Genomic DNA, 20,363 nt, shown 5'->3' on the forward strand with positions numbered 1-20,363 from the left:
AAATAAGCTGGGAACGTTCAGAAGAGACGTAGTAACTTCTCTTCTGTAGAAGAGTAGAACAAGTAGAATAAGTAGAACACAGGCAAGAAGAGGTTTTAAATTTTTTTGAGCCTGTACTAATACAAAATTCTGATGTAACACCTACTAAAAATTCTGAGAAATTAAATGTTCTGTGAAGCATCTGAGCTGGATGTTTGTTGGATGGGATTATTATTCACATTGCTTTTTCACATTGCTTTAGAAAGTCTCGCTGAGTAAAAAGGCCTTTTGCAGTCATTTTTTCCTTTCTGACTTGCTTTCTGGGAGTGAAATGAAAACAAATATTTCCTTACCACTGGCTTGATAAAGTGAAGACGCTCTGTAGATGGCTTTCCTGGGGGCCTCATTGGTAGCTCTTAACAGTCTCTTTTTATGCATCACAGTGCCCTGATCATTTCCTCTTCTGATGGGTAGAGTCACTGGTTTTCCTCCTAAATTTTATTCTTTTTTTCCTAGGAAAGCTACTGGAATGTTACTTTACTAACATTGTTTCTTTGCAAGTAGGGATATTTAATGGTGGCCATAGAACAGCAGCCTCCCCACACATAGGTTATTCCCCCCGTTTAACTTTCTGTACTGTAGACTAGACCATGGCCTGGAAAAGGCCGGGAGTTGTTCAGCTGGTGCAGATGACCACGAAGGCATTGTACGAGTCCCGTTGAGCCCGAGAACCCCGTGTGTGCAAACGTTTCTGGCTGTGCACTGTGAGATCATCATATATAAGCTATTAGTTTGTAAGAGCAGATAAATAGCCATGAGGATCTGTTTCATAAGGAAGATTTTGAAATACATTTTTACAAATCATTCTCTTATGTGAGATGAAGTGACCCTCATTTGGAGTAACAAGCATGAAAGTGAAGATTTTCACACTTGTTTTCCCTGTGTTTCTGTTTCTTGTCTTTCTAGTGGGCTTTTCATTGCAATGATTGTGAGTCTGCTCTTCCTGGTGTTATTGAGGTTCACGGCTGGGGTTCTCTTCTGGATTTTCATCTTTGGTGTGATTGGAATTATAGGTTATGGTAGGTGTAATCTTCCAGCCTCAGAAACTATTTTTCCTTATTGTTTAAGTTTGGGAAAACCAGTAATTACATCAATTAAATGTACAATTGGGAGAATTAATGCTTAGTTTTAGACACAGTTAAGTGAGGAGGGCGTAAATGGCATAAAAATTTAGTAACGGTCCAGCTGTTCTGATACTTAGCACCGATGTAGTAACCCGAATTATCTACCCACAGTATACTTACTCTGTATTCACTTGTACTGATAGTTCTTTTCTACATACGTGATTTTACAGTTGATTAGTCTCACAATAATGCATTTTTGGTTTTTGCATACCTGACATGCTGAGGACAAAACACTTGGCTACCAAAAGACTTTTTAAAAGAACTTGTCTTTGCACTCTTCAGAAACACTCATTTTCTATTGATTGTGTTTTAAAAGGCATCTGGCATTGTTACTGGGAGTACGATCATCTTAAAGGAATACCTGGCTCTGACCTCACTGTTTACGATATTGGATTCCAGACAGACTTCAGAGTTTACCTGCAACTGAGGCAAACATGGTTAGCGTTTAGTAAGTGCCCTTTAAACTTGATATCTGTTAACGGATATTCAGGAGAATCAGTCACTGTCTTGCTACAGTTTCTGCCTTGTTAAATCTCCTCTGCATATGTCACTCAGAGAAGTAAGCAGAATTCTTTTTCTTTGTATTGTGCAAAAATCGACGTTTTTGCAAGGAGACTAGTATATTTCTAAGGGGAGATAATGCAATCACACTAGTGATGAGAGTGAAAAATTCTTGCGTTATTAGCATTCTGTGTGTTTAGTCTTCATAATGGGGAATTAGAAGGCAATAACTAAGTTAGTCCTGATGAAGTTGCATAAGGAGAGGAATTTTTCTCTCACAGTCTGTTTATTCTCCCTCTTTGAGGGCCCCGGAAATGAGATTAATAACTCCACATCTTTGTAGGACTGTTTACATTCAGGTCACTGAATTTTCTTGGAGGCTGATGTAAGACTGTGGAATGAACCATTGCAAATTTCATCACCTTTATTTTCAAAAGTGCTTCATCGCCTTCTCTTACAAGGATAGTGTATTTAAAACAAAGTCCTACTGGAACAAGACAGCCTGCAGCATACACATCCCTCCCCAGGGAAGGAGGGGTGGAAGAGAGAACAAATACCTGCCAAATATTACTTGCAGTGCTGTTACTGCTCTATTAGAAGGCGCGTGCACACACGCTGATGATGAATGGGACATAGCCTAAAACACTGCCTCTCCCTATTGGGAGCTAAATGAATAGAGCAGTACTTTACTGCTTAAATCTCCTTTCTCTGATTCGTGTCTTCATTTAGCTCTGTGTTGGATCATTGAGCTCGTGAGGCATCTGCTACGTATTGTTGAGGCAGAGCTTTTTAGTATGCTATCCCTAGAGAATATCAGGACTTTATTATGCTTTTCCTTGTAACTCTCCAAGCTCTTCCCATGCCTGATTCTTAGCAGCCCATGTATAGTTTGTCTAGAGGTCAGTGTCACTTTGAGATGAGTAAATTGAGGTACTCAGGAATTAAATTACTTTTACAAAGTCACCCAGCAAAGCAGCTAAATATCCTTGAAGAAAATGTAGGTCCTCTTAGTTCTAGTCTTGAACGCATCATGTACTGACGTTGGTTTACTTTTTCACAATGTTTGTGACATTTAAGCTACATTAACTTAACAGAGCTGAACTGGAATGACACCAAATTTAAAGAAACCTGGTTATGTATTCCTTCATGAGGAACCGTATCAAAAATAGGTGCTGAAATGCATGCGGCAAAAACTTTGTTCTGAACGAAGTCTGTGCCTCTGAGCACCACAGCAGTCACTTGCCACCTGCAGTTGTGATGGATTGGGGTACTGATAATACTTGGGGTCCCAATTTAACATCATCTGGGTCTGTATTCTGAGACTATGTCTAAGCTGTGGGAGCTGAAGCCAATTCCCATGTCCCTTTGCAAACCTCCAGACAAGCCAAGGCTTAGGGACGATATCCCTTCTGTCTTCCCCCACAAAACCTCTTGGTTGCAGCTGGAAGGGAGAGGTCCTGCTGTGTGCAGCCACCCACAACTGCTGGGCTGGTTTAAATGCTGTCTAACCGTCTGAAGCACCTGGAATTAATGATCTGTCTCAGAGGCATTAAAAACTCTGTCTTCTCTAGATGAAGTCCAGGGAATTTTTTTACTTTCTGCTGCAGAAGTAGGTTTTGAGCTGACACAAATAGAACTCGGACTGAAGCAGACTCTTTAAACCAGATCTGGGTTATGTTTCAAACACTGCTTACAACTAAGAGTGGAAATGTTCTGGGACATGGTGCTCTCAGCTTTCCGAGCACCGTGCTGAGATACAAGTTTGTATGATTCCAGCAGCAAAACTGGAAGGTGAAAATAATTTGTCCCAAACTGTCCTATCTTAGCCTCATTTTTTTAAACTCAAATGAGGTGAAAGGAGCGCGTGTCAGGTTAATACTCAAAAAAACCTATTGATTTTTGTACACCTAAATGTTAGAGTATTATATATCAGGAAAATACACTCTTCATGAAAAATTCGACTCTGCACCTTGTTTTTATTTATTTTACTGTCTCTAACTACTACAAATTAGTATAAACACGCAAAGTGTTTGTTTATGGAAAGTAGAATTTGTTACGGGTGAACTATATCTAAGGCCAAATACTACAGTCACATTTAAATAAATTATTCTCTTTGGCTGAGAATGGTATGTTCCGTCTTTCTTCTAAAATTATAAATGCTAATGTCGGGGTCCTACACATTCTGACTAACTCTGCATGTCGAGCTTCCCTATGCTGGAACTTAGAAAACTATGAAATGGGATTGAAGACTGGCAGGTGCAGTGGAGAAAGAGAGAACTGCTCTCGCAGAGAATTTTATGGAGTTCATGAACAATAGTGTAAAATACAAGGAAAAAAAACACCCACCAATTTACAGAGGCAGCATATTGGTTCATTTCTTGATAAATCTAACTGGTTTTGTTTGGTTTTTTTCAGTGATATTACTTTGTATTGTTGAGGTCATAATCATACTGATGCTGATCTTCCTAAGGAATCGGATCCGGATTGCTATTGCACTGTTGAAGGAAGGTAGTAGGTATGTTTGTCTGATTTTAATATATTTTGAATTTTATTAAGTGATCTCTAGGGTACACTCTTCTTGCGCTTCATCTTGCACTACCAAGGGCAGAAAGTTGGGGGTTGAAGTACAGCTCTGGATTTGTTGAGCCGAATGGGTATATAAGGAACGCCAGGTTCCTTATATAATGAGGTTATTAATTAATTATTAATTATTAGTTAATTATTAGTTAATCAATTATTAATTATTAGTTATTGTTAATATAATATTAATGAGGTTGTGCTTATAAGAGCTTTCTCTTTTGCAGTAAGACATTTCTTAACGTCTCAGCTCCCTGCCTGCAGAGTACATACGCTGTTAGTGGTACATGTAGCCTTGGTGCAGGGAGGTGTATCAGCAGAAACGCCAAGTGTGGTGCACTGTTATCAGGAGTCTGGAACCAGGAGCGGCCAGCTTTGCTCTCTCATTGCGTTGTCTCCGGAGCGACGTACTAGTGGTAGAGGACTGGTGGTGTTTTGGCTGTGGCTTTTATCTAGGAAAGACTGGATTCTTCTGGCTCCAATCAAACTTTCGTGTGGACATGCATAAATCTGCAGAGAGAAAAGGAGACTTCATGACCAGACACTGCAATAAGGTTCAGTCCAAGAGACTTCTTTTCAGCTCAGAGTAAAGAAGAAAGCAGAGCAGGATGTGAGAGTTGAAGGCCTAGGAGACCTCTTCATTTTGTGTTTGCTGAAATCTGCATAGACTTTGTTCACAGTGGTTCCTGTTTTACACAGTGCTAACACTTGGTTCTTGTTTTAAAAAATGGGAATATAACAAAGGAGAAATGGACTTAAGACACCAGGCCCTTGGATTTCATTGCAAATAGGCCAAGGTCTCACAGGCCTTGGAAGTAGAGCTCTGTTGTTAGAGTATGTGGCGTTAGCTCTGAGTTTATCTGTGTGCACTTGCTTGTAGTTTTCTGCCATCTCCGTTGGCATTGTGGTTCTCAGGAATCAGGATTTGGGTTTTTTGTAATGGGATTAAGAAATACCGAAGTTCTGCATTCAGCCAGGTACCTGTTTCCTGTTTTATGCTACTGTGCAATTAGAGCATAGCAATTAATTTTGGCAGCATTAAATTATACTCTTTAATTCCTGTTCATTAAAATCCAGGGACACTTTTAACACTCTGCAACACTTCTGTTCACAACCTTGACAGGTAGAAGGATTTCAGAAAGTTCATAAACTTCCTGCTGAGAAGTAATAACGTTCTGTAGTTTTTCAGCAGCCTGGAAAGGTCACTTGATGGTGATGTTTTTACTCTCATGCATAATGCATGAGGTGAAACACTGTGTAATTACTGTAAGCCTAACAGACCGTGCCCTGAATTCAGGAAGATGACATGTAAGCTGCTAATGACTGGAAATCAAATTACATTTTTCAATACCTTTTAACTGCTCTTTCAGAAATACTACAATGATAATGCTAATAATTGACTTGAAATCCATAGTTAGAAACAATTAACAGTTGTTACTCAGTTTGTTGGAGTAACTGTCCGTGGTCTTCGTGGTAACTAAGGCCCACCATTAACTGCTGAACACTGCTAATACGTAGTGATTATTTCTCCGACAGCATAAGGCTGTGTCCTCTTGTGTGACTCTTAATGGACTTTTAAATCTTTAGACTTGGACAGAAATCGACGTGTTGCTCTTGTCCTCTTGATTGCACAGGACGCTTCCCTTACATTCCCCCAGCATTTACTAGTTTAGCAGCAGGAACTGAGTAAATTTGTCTCCTTTTGCATTCTGGAAACTGCCTCCTATAAAACAAAGAGCATCAGAAGTGACACAAGTCGTAGAAGAAATACTGTAAGAAATAATGAGAGACAAAAAGGCTTGTGATAAGCTTACACGGTCACTGGAAAGAAAACTTAAGAGTCGGGAAGAGGTAGATGACAGGAGTGTAGAGAGAACCAACCTGTAAGCTTGAGTGAACAAAACACGTGCTCTCTGAAATTGCAGCCTGTGGGATTCCCAGCTGGAGGTGCTCCCCTCAGCGAGAGCTGCAGCCAGTTTCCCGGAAGGACTGCATCAGCTCGTCATCTTACCGAGAGCCGTACCGGCATGCTCGAGCTCCTGCTCACTAGTCACGTTCCAGCCACAGGAAGTACTAGTAGAACATCAGCCTCTAGAACATCAGACGTGGTGTTAAAAGGAGGTCTCTAAGCTGTCAGCAGTGAAAGGCTATTATTGCTTCTGCCTGCCAGCAGCCAAAGGCTCGCACCCTCATTTATGACACATGCAAGGAAAGTCATGTCATCACAGGAAGGTGTCGGCATGTCCTGGCATTACAAAGACAGGTCGAATGGGAAGTCCCTGCCCCAGAATAGTTAGTGCTTACAGCAGGAAAGGGGCTGGGAACAGAGTCCTCAAATACAAATTGTCAAGAGGTGATTTCAGGTGTGCAGGAGCCAAAGGAAGAGCATGGGAGCTGAGCAAAGCGGGACGAGGAAATAAAGGGTAATGTCTGCAGCAGTCAGCAAGATGTGATTGAAACGGGTTTGTGACCTGGAAGGAGCCGGATCTGTGAACCAGTAATGGAGAAGGAGAAAGAAGAACAGAGGCTTGAACTTGAAGAACTGGTAAAGTTGACTGTAGTGCTGCCAGTAAAAGTGGAGTGGTAGAATGACAAAGTGAAGATGTGAAGACATTTGAAGAAAGAACGTGCAGTTTTCTGGGATCCCAACACTAGATTATGCTACCACTATCAACAAGTAGCTCAAAGTAAAGGGGATAATGCTAGGACTGATAAAAAGCTTGTTTCTTAAGTTATTATATCTTACACATATGTTTTGTTTCTTTCATAGGGCTATTGGCTATATAATGTCTACATTGTTCTACCCAATCGTCACCTTCATACTCATTGCGATTTGTATTTCCTACTGGGCTGTGACAGCTGTGTATCCTTCTGTCTGTGTGCCTCTCTGGAGGAACAGTCTCCTGGTCTGCAAGAACAGATAATTCTCTGCTATTTCACCTTAACCAGACCGGTTAAGAGCGCTATTTGGTCATTTAGCACGTGCTGCACTGATGCACTCTTCCTCGTGGCACATTTGCATGTGATGTACAAATCAGACAGTGAATTTAATTTCTTTAAAAAGAACTGGACTAAAATTCATGCCGAGGCAGAGGGATCATACAAGGCCTTGAGTACTAAATAAGGTTGACTTTAAGGGATGAAAAAGGGGCCCTCAGCAAAGAGTGAATATGGCCTTTAATGTGCCGCATGGTCTGTAGGCCTGATGTTGAAGGTCTCTCAGATACCTGGGGGTGGGATGGGCTCCAGGTGTGTTTAGTTCCGAAAAGTATAGGAAAGGAGTGAGAGAACCTACAGAGCACTGAGTCCTCTCTAAATGGCGTAAGAGCAACCTCTGTCTGGTCCTGGAACAGCAAGGGTTCGGCAAGGTATCAAAAAGGGGAAAATTGCTTTTTGAAAACAAGTTGTTCTTTCACATGCAAAGAGGGTTGGTTATTCCTGTTTAGGACAATGTTAATTTATCTTTATGCTCTGTGTTTACTTCCACCAAAATATGAACTGTCAAAGAACTACTGTATAACCTGCCTTGTTAAAGGTGGATGTGCAGGAGAGACTGAGTGAACTTTCAAGGTCATTCCCCCTGCCCATTCTGATCAGGGGCTATTGCAGCCCTGGGATGGAGTTTGCCTCAGTTCTCTAAGTGACGAGAGTGTTCCGTCTTGTCTATCAGCCCTTCATATACACCTCTGCAGAGCAAGAGCAGTTTTTCTGTTATTTGCACAAGTTCTTTAGAGCTTTAGACCCACTCCTAAGTTGCTCAAAGCCTATAGTTCTGTAATTCCTCCTTAAAATATTTCATCCAGTTTTCTGGCTACATCAGGAGAACCTGTGTATAAAGTAATGGCTAATCAAACACTGTGCAAGTATGCAAACCTGACTTGTGACCCAGAGGTAAGTGTAACAATATTTACCTATAGTGAGAGCTATGCCAATTGCATTTCTTAATCATTATTAAATTAAACGGTAGTAGAAAATGTGCATATTTTAAGTAATGATTCCCTATGTTAAATCTGAATATAGTACATAGCGTTCAGATAACACTTCTTTGTTCAAAGCAATTTACAGACATAAACTAATTTTTCTGCTAAACTGTCCTGTGAGGCAGGTAAATATTAATTGTTCTAATTTACAGGGTGAGAAATGAAGACACGGAAATACAGGTTTATTTGGAAAGGTATTCTTAAATTTGTGAGGATTCTATTTCGTGGTCCTCAAAAGGCAATGGAAGACTTTGAAAGCTATGCCTCAAACTTGCCCAAAGACCAGTGGTGTTTTGAAGCAGAGGTTTACCTAAATATTGGGGTTCTTTTGGCACAGCAATGACCTTTATGAAGCTCCAAAAATATTTGTCTTTTGTTTTGATTTGTATTCAGTCAAATGTTTTGACTTGACTGTGGGGTTAAATGTAAGTATTTTTTCAAAACTAGAAATATTTATCACATGTTATATCAGGGTTATTTTCAGGTGTTTCAATTTCAATGTACTGCTGTGGTTATGTATATCCCAAACAGTTCCCCATCCTGCTGATGTCTGAACACTAAAAAAGAAAGAGATTAGAAACTGACGGGTTTTATTTCATGCCCAAACTGAGCAAATACATGGAATGAACAATAGAAATATGGAAAAGTAATTCAATGTAAAGACTACTCCTGTTTTAATACTCTGAGATAGGTAAAGGAAATGGCGACCCCATCCACAGCTTGTATAAAATGGCATAACTCAGTTCAATTCAGTGGTGGTGATTTACCCAAACTGCAGATTTGGCCTCTGGTTTTCAAGTTGGTTTTTTTTTTTTTTTTTTTTGTTATGTGATCAGGTTGTCTTTAATGAAACCGAAGCACTTATGTATCTTAAAAGTAGACTTCTGAAATTCAAATTCCATTTATGTAGGTTTCAGGCATGTGGTGAACAACCCTGTTTGCTAACTGAATAGTTTAAAGTTAAGCACCTGCATAAGACATTAATGGGAATCCTTAAATATGTAAACAGGTTACATAGTATTGGAGTGCTGTGTTGAATGGGCTAATGAAACATCAAGCAGAATTACGTTATTTGTATTAAGCTGCTAAACTTCAGAGTCTGTACACAGAATTCATTGCTTATCATTGTGTTATTTATTTTTCTTTCTATACAGAGTTTTAACACAACCAACGTTACTAAATTGTGTCCAGGTGCTCAGTGTACTTTTGCTTTTTATGGAGGAGAAAGCCTGTACCATAAGTATATCTTCATCTTCCAGTTAGCCAATGCCTTTGTCTTTCTCTGGTTGGTGAACTTTGCAATTGCACTGGGTCAGTGTACCCTTGCTGGTGCCTTTGCCTCATATTACTGGGCCTCTCGAAAACCAGCTGATATTCCACTGTGGCCGCTCTTCTCTTCGTTTGGACGAGCAATACGGTAAGGCTGTGGAGCTGGATGTGAGCCCTGTCATGTATCCAGCAAATGCTCTTTTACATCTAGGGAAGCCAGACTTAGAGTATCAAATGAAAACGGTTAGCCAGTGTTGTGGTTTAACCCCGGCAGGCCACCAAGGCCCACCCAGCCGCTCGCTCTCTCTCCCCCTGTGGGATGGAGGAGAGAATCAGAAGCGTGAAAGTGCGAAAACGCGTGGGCTGAGATAAAGACAGTTTTGTAGGTAAAGCAAAACAAGGGATTCATTCACCGCCCCCCATCGGAGGCAGGTGCTCAGCCATCCCCAGGAAGGCTGGGCTCCATCACGTGAGATGGTGATTTGGGAAGACAAACGCAGTAACTCTGAATGTCCTTTCTCCTTTTTCTCCGCAGCTTTTATTGCTGCGTCATATGGTGTGGGACATCCCTTTGGTCAGTTGGGGTCAGCTGTGTCCCCTCCCAGCTCCTTGTGCCCCCCCAGCCCATCGCTGGCGGGGTGGGTGAGGAGCAGAAAAGGCCTCGAGGCTGTGCAAGCCCTGCTCAGGGCTAAGGCATCAGTGTGTTATCAATGCTGTTTTAGCACATTCCAAAACATAGCCCCGTACCAGCTACTACGAAGAAAATTAACTCTATTCCATCAAAAACCAGTACAGTCAGGAAAATGTAGTTGTTAGGGGGAGGCTGAATCCTGTAGCCTGATAGTGACAAGGCTGCTGCAGCTCCGTGGCCCCAGGCCCAACCGGTTACAAGGCTGAGCAGGTATTCTCAGCAGGCCACGCGCCCAAATACATGTATACAGCACATTATACACAGCTGGCCACACATCGACAGACACACACAGCACTCACACAATCACCAACAGCACCAACAGCTTCATCCTGTTCCTCTCTCTGGCAGTTCAGGATGAAGATCCATTAGTATATGTAATTCCCACTAATGGACCTTCCTCCAGTTACAGTTTTATTTATAGATATACATGCACATGCATATATAATTGTACATACACACATATGTGCAACGTAACAGTCATTTATTTTGTTTTAGCTACCATACAGGTTCGCTGGCATTTGGAGCCTTAATTCTTGCAATTGTCCAGCTTATTAGAGTAATACTGGAGTACTTGGATCACAAACTGAAAGGTGAGATTTATGAATCTGCTCTAGGTTATTAAGACCTCCATTGGTCTTAAGAATTCCTTACTTTCTCAAGATGTTTTTTCAGCAATGAAGAGAGATTAATTCCACATTATTTTTAGCCATTGTAGTTCCATTTGAAGCCAGTGAATTTGTGCTGATTTACTCAAATTCAGTCTATGTTCTTGGGAACTTAATGCAAAGCTCATGCGGGATGTGGGTCTGATCTACTTGAAAGCTAGTTAATTAAATTTGGCTGAGAAAGAGAGTGCATACCTAGAAGAAAAAAAATAATGTTTCTGCTTTTGTCGCAATTTAAGATTTTCTTCTGAATAGCTTTCTATGTTCTGAAGACTGTTCATGCGTTCTGTGTATGATGTACTCTCCTTTTTTTCAGGTACACAGAACTCCTTCACCAGATTTCTACTCTGCTGCCTCAAATGCTGTTTCTGGTGTTTGGAAAAATTCTTAAAATTTATAAACAGAAATGCCTACATCATGGTATGTGCTGTCTCAGCATGTGTTTTTCCCTATCTGGGACACTAAAATACCCTAGCCACTGCTAGTTGGTCAACAGCCATCAGTAATAGAATCTGCTGAATAAATAATGGGATTTGTGGGAGTTTTCGGGAAGTGCATGTGGTCCTACCATTAAAAAGTAAGATCTTTTTTTTCTTCTTCTAAACTAAGCCTCTTTTCATGTCTGTCCTTGTCCACCCTCCTTGTCCCCCAAAGTAAGTGGGAAGGGATGGCACAACTGCTTAACTCCCCCTCTGATTCAGCAGTTGAAATCCTGATTTCAACAGGAACGTTAGCTTGTTTCATATTGCCTGTTGATGACACTTCTGTTTGGAGGCAGTGTCTGAATAAGGAGGTCAAGAGGCATGTGGTATTTGTATTTCCTCCTGGAAGTTAAAAGCACAAATTCTACTAGCAGCAGCAGTGAGATTATTCTAAAATAACCCTTCGTAGCTTCCAGAAGAGAAATTCCAGATTTACACCGAAATAAACATACACAGATTACAGCCTAGGATGTGTTCTGACTTGAAGAAATTTTGGTGATTGAATGGTACAGTCATGGGCTTGTTGTCTCAAAGGAGGTGGCTGTAATGGGTCCGTTATAACCCATGTCCCCACAATTGATGTTTCAAATTAATGCCATCTGGAAGAGGAAGTATTCTTTTCGACTGTCTTGTTTACAGTTGGTAAACTGCACTAAGAGCTGTTCTAGCGTATCTTACCCTTGTGGACACTATTCCAGGAAGAAGAAATGATTTTGTTCCTGAATAACTTTAGCTGCTTTACTTTAGGCTGATGTAAATCCACTGACTTTGGTACTGGTATTGCTGATTTCTTGTTAAATGAGAGCAGCGTCAGGTCCAAGGAGGTACCTGCAGAGGTCAACTCACTTCTGCTCTTCAAGTGCCTGCTCCTTCCCACTGACTATAAATCTAGTGTAGGTAACTAGCACAGTGAGAAGAATCCCTGAGCAAGTACCTTATCTGCTCTACTTGGCAAACTAAGTCCTGAGTCTGCTTCCTGCAAGATCTCGAGGGGTGGCATGCTCATCACCAGGTGATTTGAAGGGGAAAGGTGAATAATGCTGTGTCCCAACCTGGTGGGAAGTACCGAGAGGTAGGAGGTGACTGGGGGAAGCGCTTTGTGTCCATCTGAGTTTCAAGGACATGTATCAGAGCTATGCATTACATGCAGTAAGATTCTGGCATACAAGGAGGTATCCTAATTATTTAAAATACTTAACAGCTACTATTATTTTGCAGATTGCCATATACGGTAAAAACTTCTGCACCTCGGCAAAGGAAGCATTTTTTTTGCTCATGCGGAATGTGGTGAGGTAAGGGGCCATCTCCTAGTCCTTGGAAATGTGAGCATTTCCTGCTGTTGCACTCGGAAGACACGGTTCTTTCCTCTCTCATGTCTCCTCCAAATGTTATTGTAAGCTGCTTCAGTCCTCAGACGTGGCCCTCACGTCTAACACTCGGTGTGGGGCAGCAGTCTGTCCAGCACAGGAACCTGTGCAAAGCTGATACAACCTAACAGTTTTGTCGTGATTTCTCTTTTAAATTCATAAGCACCCAGTAGTGGCTCCAAGGAACCAGGGAGCCCCTGAGAGGAGATCTGAGGACACTGTATGTGTGTTTCTGGAGCTTTGGTCCACTCACTGTCTGCAAAAAGGAAAGCAGAAAGACCTAGGTCTTCAGATTCATCCAGAAAGCTCATGGGGTGTCAGAGAGTGGCAGTAAAGAAGAGAGAGTATTTTGCTTTCAAAACCAGTATCTTTAACATAACCAGATCTCTCCTGGTGCTGGGAACTCCCCTGGCCCTTTTCCCTGCTACCAAGACTGCTGCCAAACTCCCTCTTCTCATCAGTACTTTTCCTTATTGCTCCTGGCTCTTCCTGTTCTACTGCGAGATCAAAAAATAATGGGAGAATAACTTAGGAGCAGGCCATGTTGGTGCAATAGCAGACAACCTAATTACCAAGCAGGAGACACAGTAAAACTGGTTAGGTGGTTTAAATTATTAAGTGAAGGACTGGGAGGAGGAGAGGAATGGAGGGGGAGGCTGAAAGGCAGGAAAAAGGAAGCGATGCTTAAGAAAGAAGAGGGGAGGACTGGAGACGGAGGAGTTCTGCCTGTTGCCCTGCGTTAGTACCGGTGCGGTGGTGGCCGCACCATGCAGTGTTGGTGGAACGGGAAGGTGAAGCTGCCTCCGTTTGCTTTCAGAACATCACCTCACTGTCCTTTCTGCTTTTGCTTTTAATCAGAAAGAGCAATAGCTAAAAGCCAGGCATATAATTTAATTGTTTCAAATGGAGATTTTTTTTATCTTGTGTATTTTGCTAATTCTGAATTCTGACAGGTTAATGATGATTTGTTCTCTTTAATATTTCTTAATGTTTGTCTTTCATGGTAGTCAGTGCTGTCTGTTACCATATCCGTAGCCTTCGGTGCTGTCAGGAGGCTGGTGATACAAAGCGCATTTTCCGTCCCATTATTTACCTGCAGTTTCTGATAAGACAGACTGGCAGGATTTCGAGCAGAAACTCCCTGCTGTTGCTTTCAATGAGGGCTGTGGATTTATTGTGAATTTTTCTGTCGGCCGTCATTCATTCATCTGTGATTGTCTCCCTGCCTTCAGTGTTGTACCATCAGATCTTAAAATAGTAGATTTGGCATGTTATGAGGTCATGAAATGTGGCCAGGTAGGAGCAAGTGAAAAGAAGACCTACCTGCAATCTACACAAACATTGCTTTTTGGTTTGGTGTGTACTTTGCCTCTTCTGGGCTGGCTTATCTGTGACCCTTGCAGAAAGGCTGAAACAAAAATATTTTGATGTTTTTGTTTTTTGTTTTTTTAACCAGCAAGAGCAATAAACAGCCTTCAGGCGCTGTAGTAGAGTTGCTGCTCAGGGCTTAACTCAACAAGGGGCTCGGTGCTTTTTTGCCCCATGGGATTAGGCTGTAGCAAAGCCCATCTCAGTGTTGCCTTCCTGCGTTGTTGTATGGTCAGCCTGTGAAACCAGCAGAAGAGAGCTTCCTGGTCATGTTTTGTCAATTATCCATAGATTTAAGGAGAAAGAATACAAATGTCTGGTTTGTGATGGTTACGTATCATTTGTCCTTTGCTGAACAGAGTTGCAGTTCTGGACAAAGTTACAGACTTCCTTTTATTCCTGGGGAAAATTCTCGTTGCTGGTGGTGTAGGTAAGCTAATTGATTTCTTCTAAACGGTACGTTCTGTTTTCTGGCACCTACGAGTATGCCCGCCATATTGACATATGCTTAGTTAATGGCTGGATGTTCTTATTGGTCTGACTATTTGGGAAGCTGTTCCCGTGTTTCTAGGATTCGCATGTTTGAACTAAATTTTTTTTTTTTTTAATTTTTTCCCCTTATCCCCCTGCCCTGGTGTGTTGTTGACGTCATCTTTTCCATAGTTGCTTTTACTGCTCTTGCATGTGTTGCTGGCGCAAGGACTTCTGTAGCCAAAGCATCATAGCTGGATCAAACCAATTTCACATCCAGTGCATCAGCCACAGTCAGTTCTCCTTTCATAAGAACTGAACAAAACTGCAAATGAGATTCAGCTGGTAGCAGACAGCGTGCGTACAATGGGAGGTGGTACAGGGCTGCAGGAGGTGGGCCTGAAGCGCTGCTGTGTTCAAGCCCATTATAGCTATAAGCTATAGTAAAAGAAATAGAATATTTCTAATATCATTATAGGGTTTTCTTAGTTATCAGTAAATATCAAAATATATTATTCATGTTTTTCTGTGACAGAAAAGTGATTTTTTTCTAAAATGAAGGACTTTCAGAAATTCAAGTTGCCGGTATTCCCTTATGGTTTTTCTAAATTGTCACAGCAGTTTCAAACATTGTTTTACAAATAACCGTATTTTGTATTCTGTATATTTTAGATTACTAATGAATTATATTTTGATCAAAAGTTGAAAATTAGTACCATTAGCAGATATAAAATATTTTGTCATTCTACAGTTAGAATCACCTTCAAACTGGGGTAGCAAATTTGATTTGAAACATTCCCTGAAATTTAAGCCATGAAATACTGAAATTAATTAATGTCTCAGTTCTCTTTGAGAATAAATTCTTTGGGTAATTTCCATTGTAGATGCATTCGTCTGTTCTAAACTTATCGTCATGCTTATCACTAGCACTGCTATTTCTCCTTTTATTCCAAAATAGTTAAGTATTTCTTCAGGCAATAAGATTTAAAGCAATAGAATTTTTCTCACTCTTTTTTTATTTTAGAAAAGATCCACCCAATGGTCTTTGCTATCCCATGTCATTGTCTTGTTTATCATTATTTATTAATTTTGCTATTAAATCCAGTAGAGTGATGAAACAAACCATTTCATTAAAGTCTCTCTGGGCCCGTGAATATCTCTTCTGTCAGAATATAGATCCAGCAGATAATTAGCGTTGAGGAATTAATTGTTTACAAACTCTTATTTAAACCAGCCTTGGGTCTGTTGTCTGTTTTGTCTCATCCATTCTGTAGGTGTTGGGAAACCAGAGTTTGCATAGGAATCAACTCATCTTCTCTGCTTCTTGCAGGCGTTCTTGCGTTCTTCTTCTTCACGCAGAGAATACCCATCTTTGCCCAGGAAGCACCGATGTTGAATTACTACTGGGTACCTTTGTTGGTAAGGCAACTGTCAGATCTCCAGGTAGAGGTGCTCAGGGCATGGTGTGGTGACAGCTTCTGTCACCCGCTCGGTGGCACGCTGTCCCCTGCAGGGAGGACTCCAGTCCTTCGGGCAGAAGCGGCACCGCAGTGACTGCACCTTCAGAAGAATCAGGTGTCACATCTGCTTTGCTCAGACTTATAGCAAAGGCGGGTGGTGAGGCCCTGGTGACAGTGTGGCTCCTAATGGAAGGGACTTGGGATGCGTCTCGCTCCTTTTGTAGCCCCACCCCCCCCCACCCCCCACTCCAGAACATCTCCAGGATGAGTAGTTCTTTAGAATAATCTTGAAGGAGTTCAGAATATTCTTGGCATGTATTGTCTATGGGAGTTGATGTGGCTCCAGTTTGGCAGCAGGAAAACAAGTGGCTACTGTATGTGAGGGTACGGTATCCTGAACCCCTGATCCCTTTCCACAGCAGCAGTAACCTTTGGTAGAGCTACAGAGCTGCCATTAAATCCTCCCAAATTTGCTTAGCAGACTAGGCTTTTGACTTAACACTGCCATATTGGTGCCAAACTAAATTTGGGGGTTTATTGTGGTTTTGGTGTTGGTTTTTTTTTGTTGTAGACGGTCATTATTGGCTCCTACCTAGTTGCACATGGGTTCTTCAGCGTCTATGCAATGTGTGTTGACACGCTCTTCCTCTGCTTTTGTAAGTACTGCGTTCTCGTTCACTAATACCTGCAAGTTACAGGAAGAGGAGTAGAAAACCACCCTGTCTGTTCCGTACAGAATTCTGGTGACGTGCTAGCAGACACTGAAAAACAAACCGCTTCTGCGTTTCAGATTGGCTCCTTCATGCATTCTGCAGTGCAGAAGAGTTTTAATATTCAAATTTAATTAGTTTAGGTATTGGAGGGTAGCTGTAAGGCTCATGGGGATAGCTGGCTTTTGTTTTTCAGTTTGCGTCTGGGTGCTTTGCAAAGAGCCCTGTACAGCAATGATTCGCTCAAACCTCTTGTTAATAACAAAGTTATTCTTTGGTATATAGGTGGTCCTTTGTTTTCAACTCAGTAGCCCTGAACAAAATATTATGGTGAATTACCTCCAAAATTGTGTAAAATACCATTTAAAAAACTATCTGTCCCTTGGACCCCCCACTGGCAGGCCATCATGGGCACTCTCAAGGGGTCTGCTCTTCCGTGTGCCCAGTGAGAGAATACTGGAGTCCCAAAAGAAATCTGTTGGTCTCAAATTAGGACATGATTGTAAGAAGACAATGTACTTATTACAAAATACATTCCATTTGCTAGATTTACTGAACTAAAGAAATAAAGATACAATTTTTCTACAATGATAGTTATTCAGGTAGGTCCCAGTAGAAGCTACGTGGCAGTGATTGTTCTTGCAGCTGGTGAATTATTTGATGATGCTAAGGGAATACCGGAGTACTACTAGTGAAAAATGGTCCAGTTTTAAGAAGTGCTTAAATCCACAGCTCTCTTTGGGACAAATTTTCTAGCAAGCAGTAGTCAAAATGCCAGGCTTCGGTGGAGGCATGAGCGTTTCTGAAAATTCCCACCTATATTGCCAAACCAAAATGCTGGAGCATAAAAAGGATGTATTGCTGGCATTTAAAAATGGCTAGATGTTTGGGTCTCTGCTTTGTGTAAAACCTCTTCTGGTTTGAGAAAATAGGAATTTTGTCGTGTCCTTCATCAACTTAACAATACAGCTAAATTGCCTTGATTGAGGTTTGTTTTTTTAATGTTGAGTTTTTTGCTCTCTCTCCTTTCTTCAATTCTCTGTGTGGGTGTACTGCTGTTGGCTCTTTTTGGCTGCTTTTGCTGCGTAAATTCAGGTGAAGACCTGGAAAGAAATGATGGATCTACAGCAAAACCCTACTTCATGTCAGCTAGCCTTCACCGAATTCTAGGGAAGAAGGAACTAAGCCCTAAGAAGGCAGTGGGATAACAGACACTAAACCTCAACATCAAAACAGTGTCACTTCTAAGCAAAACATGTATAAAATAGGCAAAAGTAAAAACTGTAAATGATGCTTCTGGTTAATGGGTGATTCTTTTTTCCTTTTGCTTATATCTAAAAAAATGAGCAACATTGGTAACATTTAACTAGTTTAAATGCTTAAACTAACAGCTGTGAAAACAAGGCCACGTTTTAGTTTATAGAGTGCCTGTGAAAAGGAAAATGTAAATTTGAAGCTTTTTTAAGCCTATAATGATGTTTTAATAACTTTTGTAACACAAGTTGCTGCCTTAGATGACAGCAGTTTTGATAATGTTTCTTTTTATAAGTGTATATTTGTAAAAGAAATTCAGGCGATTTTTTGAAAGCACTAACATATAACCTAATTAGCCATAAAAAGATAGTTTGAGACTCTCTAGTTAACCAGGAGATGGTACTAAATTTGTAAATATGGTGCTATGATTGTATTTTTTTGTACGAGCTGGTTCCCAGCTATTTAAACTGTGATTATACATGCATTAATGATTCCCTACACTGAAAAATGTAGTGATATTTTAATCACACCCACAACTGCGTCTTTTAAGAAATGGTGGTACCTGCAGGTCCCAAAGGCGGCAGTCAGAGAAGACAATAGTTGATACTGCTTAAAGTGACATTTTCTGTGAGTTGTGCTTAAAAGATGATGCGACCGAGAGAAGGTCCCACTGCACTTGAAGTGATTTGTGGTTCACACAAATGAGGTTTCATCTGGTACAAGATGGTGAATGTATCGTTTTTAGCTGATGTCTAAGTGAGATGCACTTGTGTTAATATCCCCCTGTCTCTGACGAGTCTCTGATTGTGTTCTACATTATGAGGAAGTTGAGCTTCATTGAAAGGAAAACCAAATGCAGTCTTTTTTTCCTTGGAAGAAAGTCTTTGCCATATACGCGCACAAGGAATGCTTCCAGCTCGGAAGGGCTGCTTAGCCAGCGTGGCACTGACCGTGCGGGCCTGAGGCCAGCTCTGCTCTTTCTGCGGGTCTCCAGGCTCCCCGTGGCTCACGCAGAAAGGCGTTAAGACACTGAACTTGAGTCTTCTCATGATGCAGGATGAATTATTTAGTTACTGAAAGATGCTCCTAAAGATTTAGTTTGCTTTTTGATTATTGAATTTGCCCAGTGATTAGTACAAAATCTATTGTTAGAAACTACATTAACATTCTGTTCAGTTTTGTGGCCCTCCCATGAGCAGAGCTGTCACTGAGGTGAGCAACAGCTCTGCTCATGGAGAAACTCTTACACACGAGTACTTCTCAAGTCTGGTAGTGCCATGAGCTGAGCTGAAAAGGTTTTAATTTATTAGTCTCATGGATGCCCAAGGACCCAGCCATACTGAGGCCTGCCCCTAGTTTTCATGGATTCCACCGCACTGAGCAAGGTGTTCCATTACTGTCCGCTTCCCAGGAGTGGCACGTGCCAGACCTCTGCCAGACCTGCTGCAGGAGCTCAGTGCCTGGAAATACTCTTCTAGCTCCAGGAGTCTGTTGGTCTCTCAAAGAGAAAGGCAAATTCTTTTCCAGATGATCTGAATGCAAGTTTCTGGGGAAAATTTACTGATGATCCACATGCCAAAGTGATTTTGCTCTCCAACTTAGGGCTCCAGTTTGTGATGACTGTACTAGAGAGGCAGAAACACTGTCCTTCAGGCAACAGCTCTGGGGTCACCTTGATGCACAAGGGGTCACCACCCTTGTGCCTGCAGTCATGGGCACGGTGGGATCTTGAAGTCCTGGGAGCTGAGGGCAGGTGACAGGACACTCGCACACATTCGCTGTCACCCAGCAGGCACCGCAGCCCTTTCCCCGGAGGCAGGAGTGAGTGGTTCAGTTTAGGATTCAAATAATCTAAAACAAGGGCGTACAGCGTCAAACCTAACCACTGATTGTGGGCAGCTTCAGTTTTTGATAAACCCTCGTGAGATACCCCAGAGGAAACCTGACTTTCAGAAAGGGCTGAGAAACCCACCTTCGGAAGAAAAATCAGACTCTTGGCTGGTGAAGTTTTTCATCACCATCGTCCTTCTTTTCTCACTGTGGGCATGGCATTGAATATACAAGCCCCCATTATTCTGATCTCTTCTGAGAGTTAAGGCAGTAACTTTTTGGGGTTTGTGTCGCCATTCTGTGATCAAAAAAGCTGCTGGTCTGATTACAGTCCATGTGCTAAAGCTTTTTTTTTTTTAAAAACATACCACTGTGTGATTAGTTTGCAGCTAAAGAAACTGCATTGAGTTAATCTGTATTTCTACTGGACTTGAGTGTCTTACTGGGAGCTCAACTGAAAAAGCGTATTTCTGAATACAGCGTGCTTTTTTTATCATATGAATGTAACCATAGATTTTACTAGGAATAAAACACAATAGAAATAGTATACAGTTATTTGATTAGAAGACTTTTGT

The 20,363-nt window shown here is 41.4% G+C and overlaps 1 protein-coding gene across 2 annotated transcripts in view; it reads left to right on the forward strand.

Annotated features, from left to right (window-relative positions):
- SLC44A5 (solute carrier family 44 member 5) overlaps positions 1-20,143 on the forward strand; it is an 88,647-nt gene extending 68,504 nt beyond the window's left edge. For both annotated transcript variants that reach the window (XM_063343581.1, XM_063343580.1), the window contains exons 10-22: positions 946-1,058; positions 1,480-1,611; positions 4,080-4,179; positions 7,012-7,104; positions 8,045-8,132; positions 9,376-9,638; positions 10,677-10,771; positions 11,163-11,266; positions 12,547-12,620; positions 14,423-14,493; positions 15,865-15,953; positions 16,566-16,650; positions 17,800-20,143. In XM_063343581.1, coding sequence (XP_063199651.1) covers positions 946-1,058; positions 1,480-1,611; positions 4,080-4,179; positions 7,012-7,104; positions 8,045-8,132; positions 9,376-9,638; positions 10,677-10,771; positions 11,163-11,266; positions 12,547-12,620; positions 14,423-14,493; positions 15,865-15,953; positions 16,566-16,650; positions 17,800-17,912 — 1,420 coding nt within the window. In that variant the 3' untranslated portion in view covers positions 17,913-20,143. The remainder of the gene's footprint in view (positions 1-945; positions 1,059-1,479; positions 1,612-4,079; positions 4,180-7,011; positions 7,105-8,044; positions 8,133-9,375; positions 9,639-10,676; positions 10,772-11,162; positions 11,267-12,546; positions 12,621-14,422; positions 14,494-15,864; positions 15,954-16,565; positions 16,651-17,799) is intronic.
- The last annotated feature ends 220 nt before the right edge of the window (positions 20,144-20,363 follow it).

The sequence above is a fragment of the Chroicocephalus ridibundus genome, chromosome 8 (assembly GCF_963924245.1).
Source record: "Chroicocephalus ridibundus chromosome 8, bChrRid1.1, whole genome shotgun sequence".
NCBI lineage: Eukaryota > Metazoa > Chordata > Aves > Charadriiformes > Laridae > Chroicocephalus > Chroicocephalus ridibundus.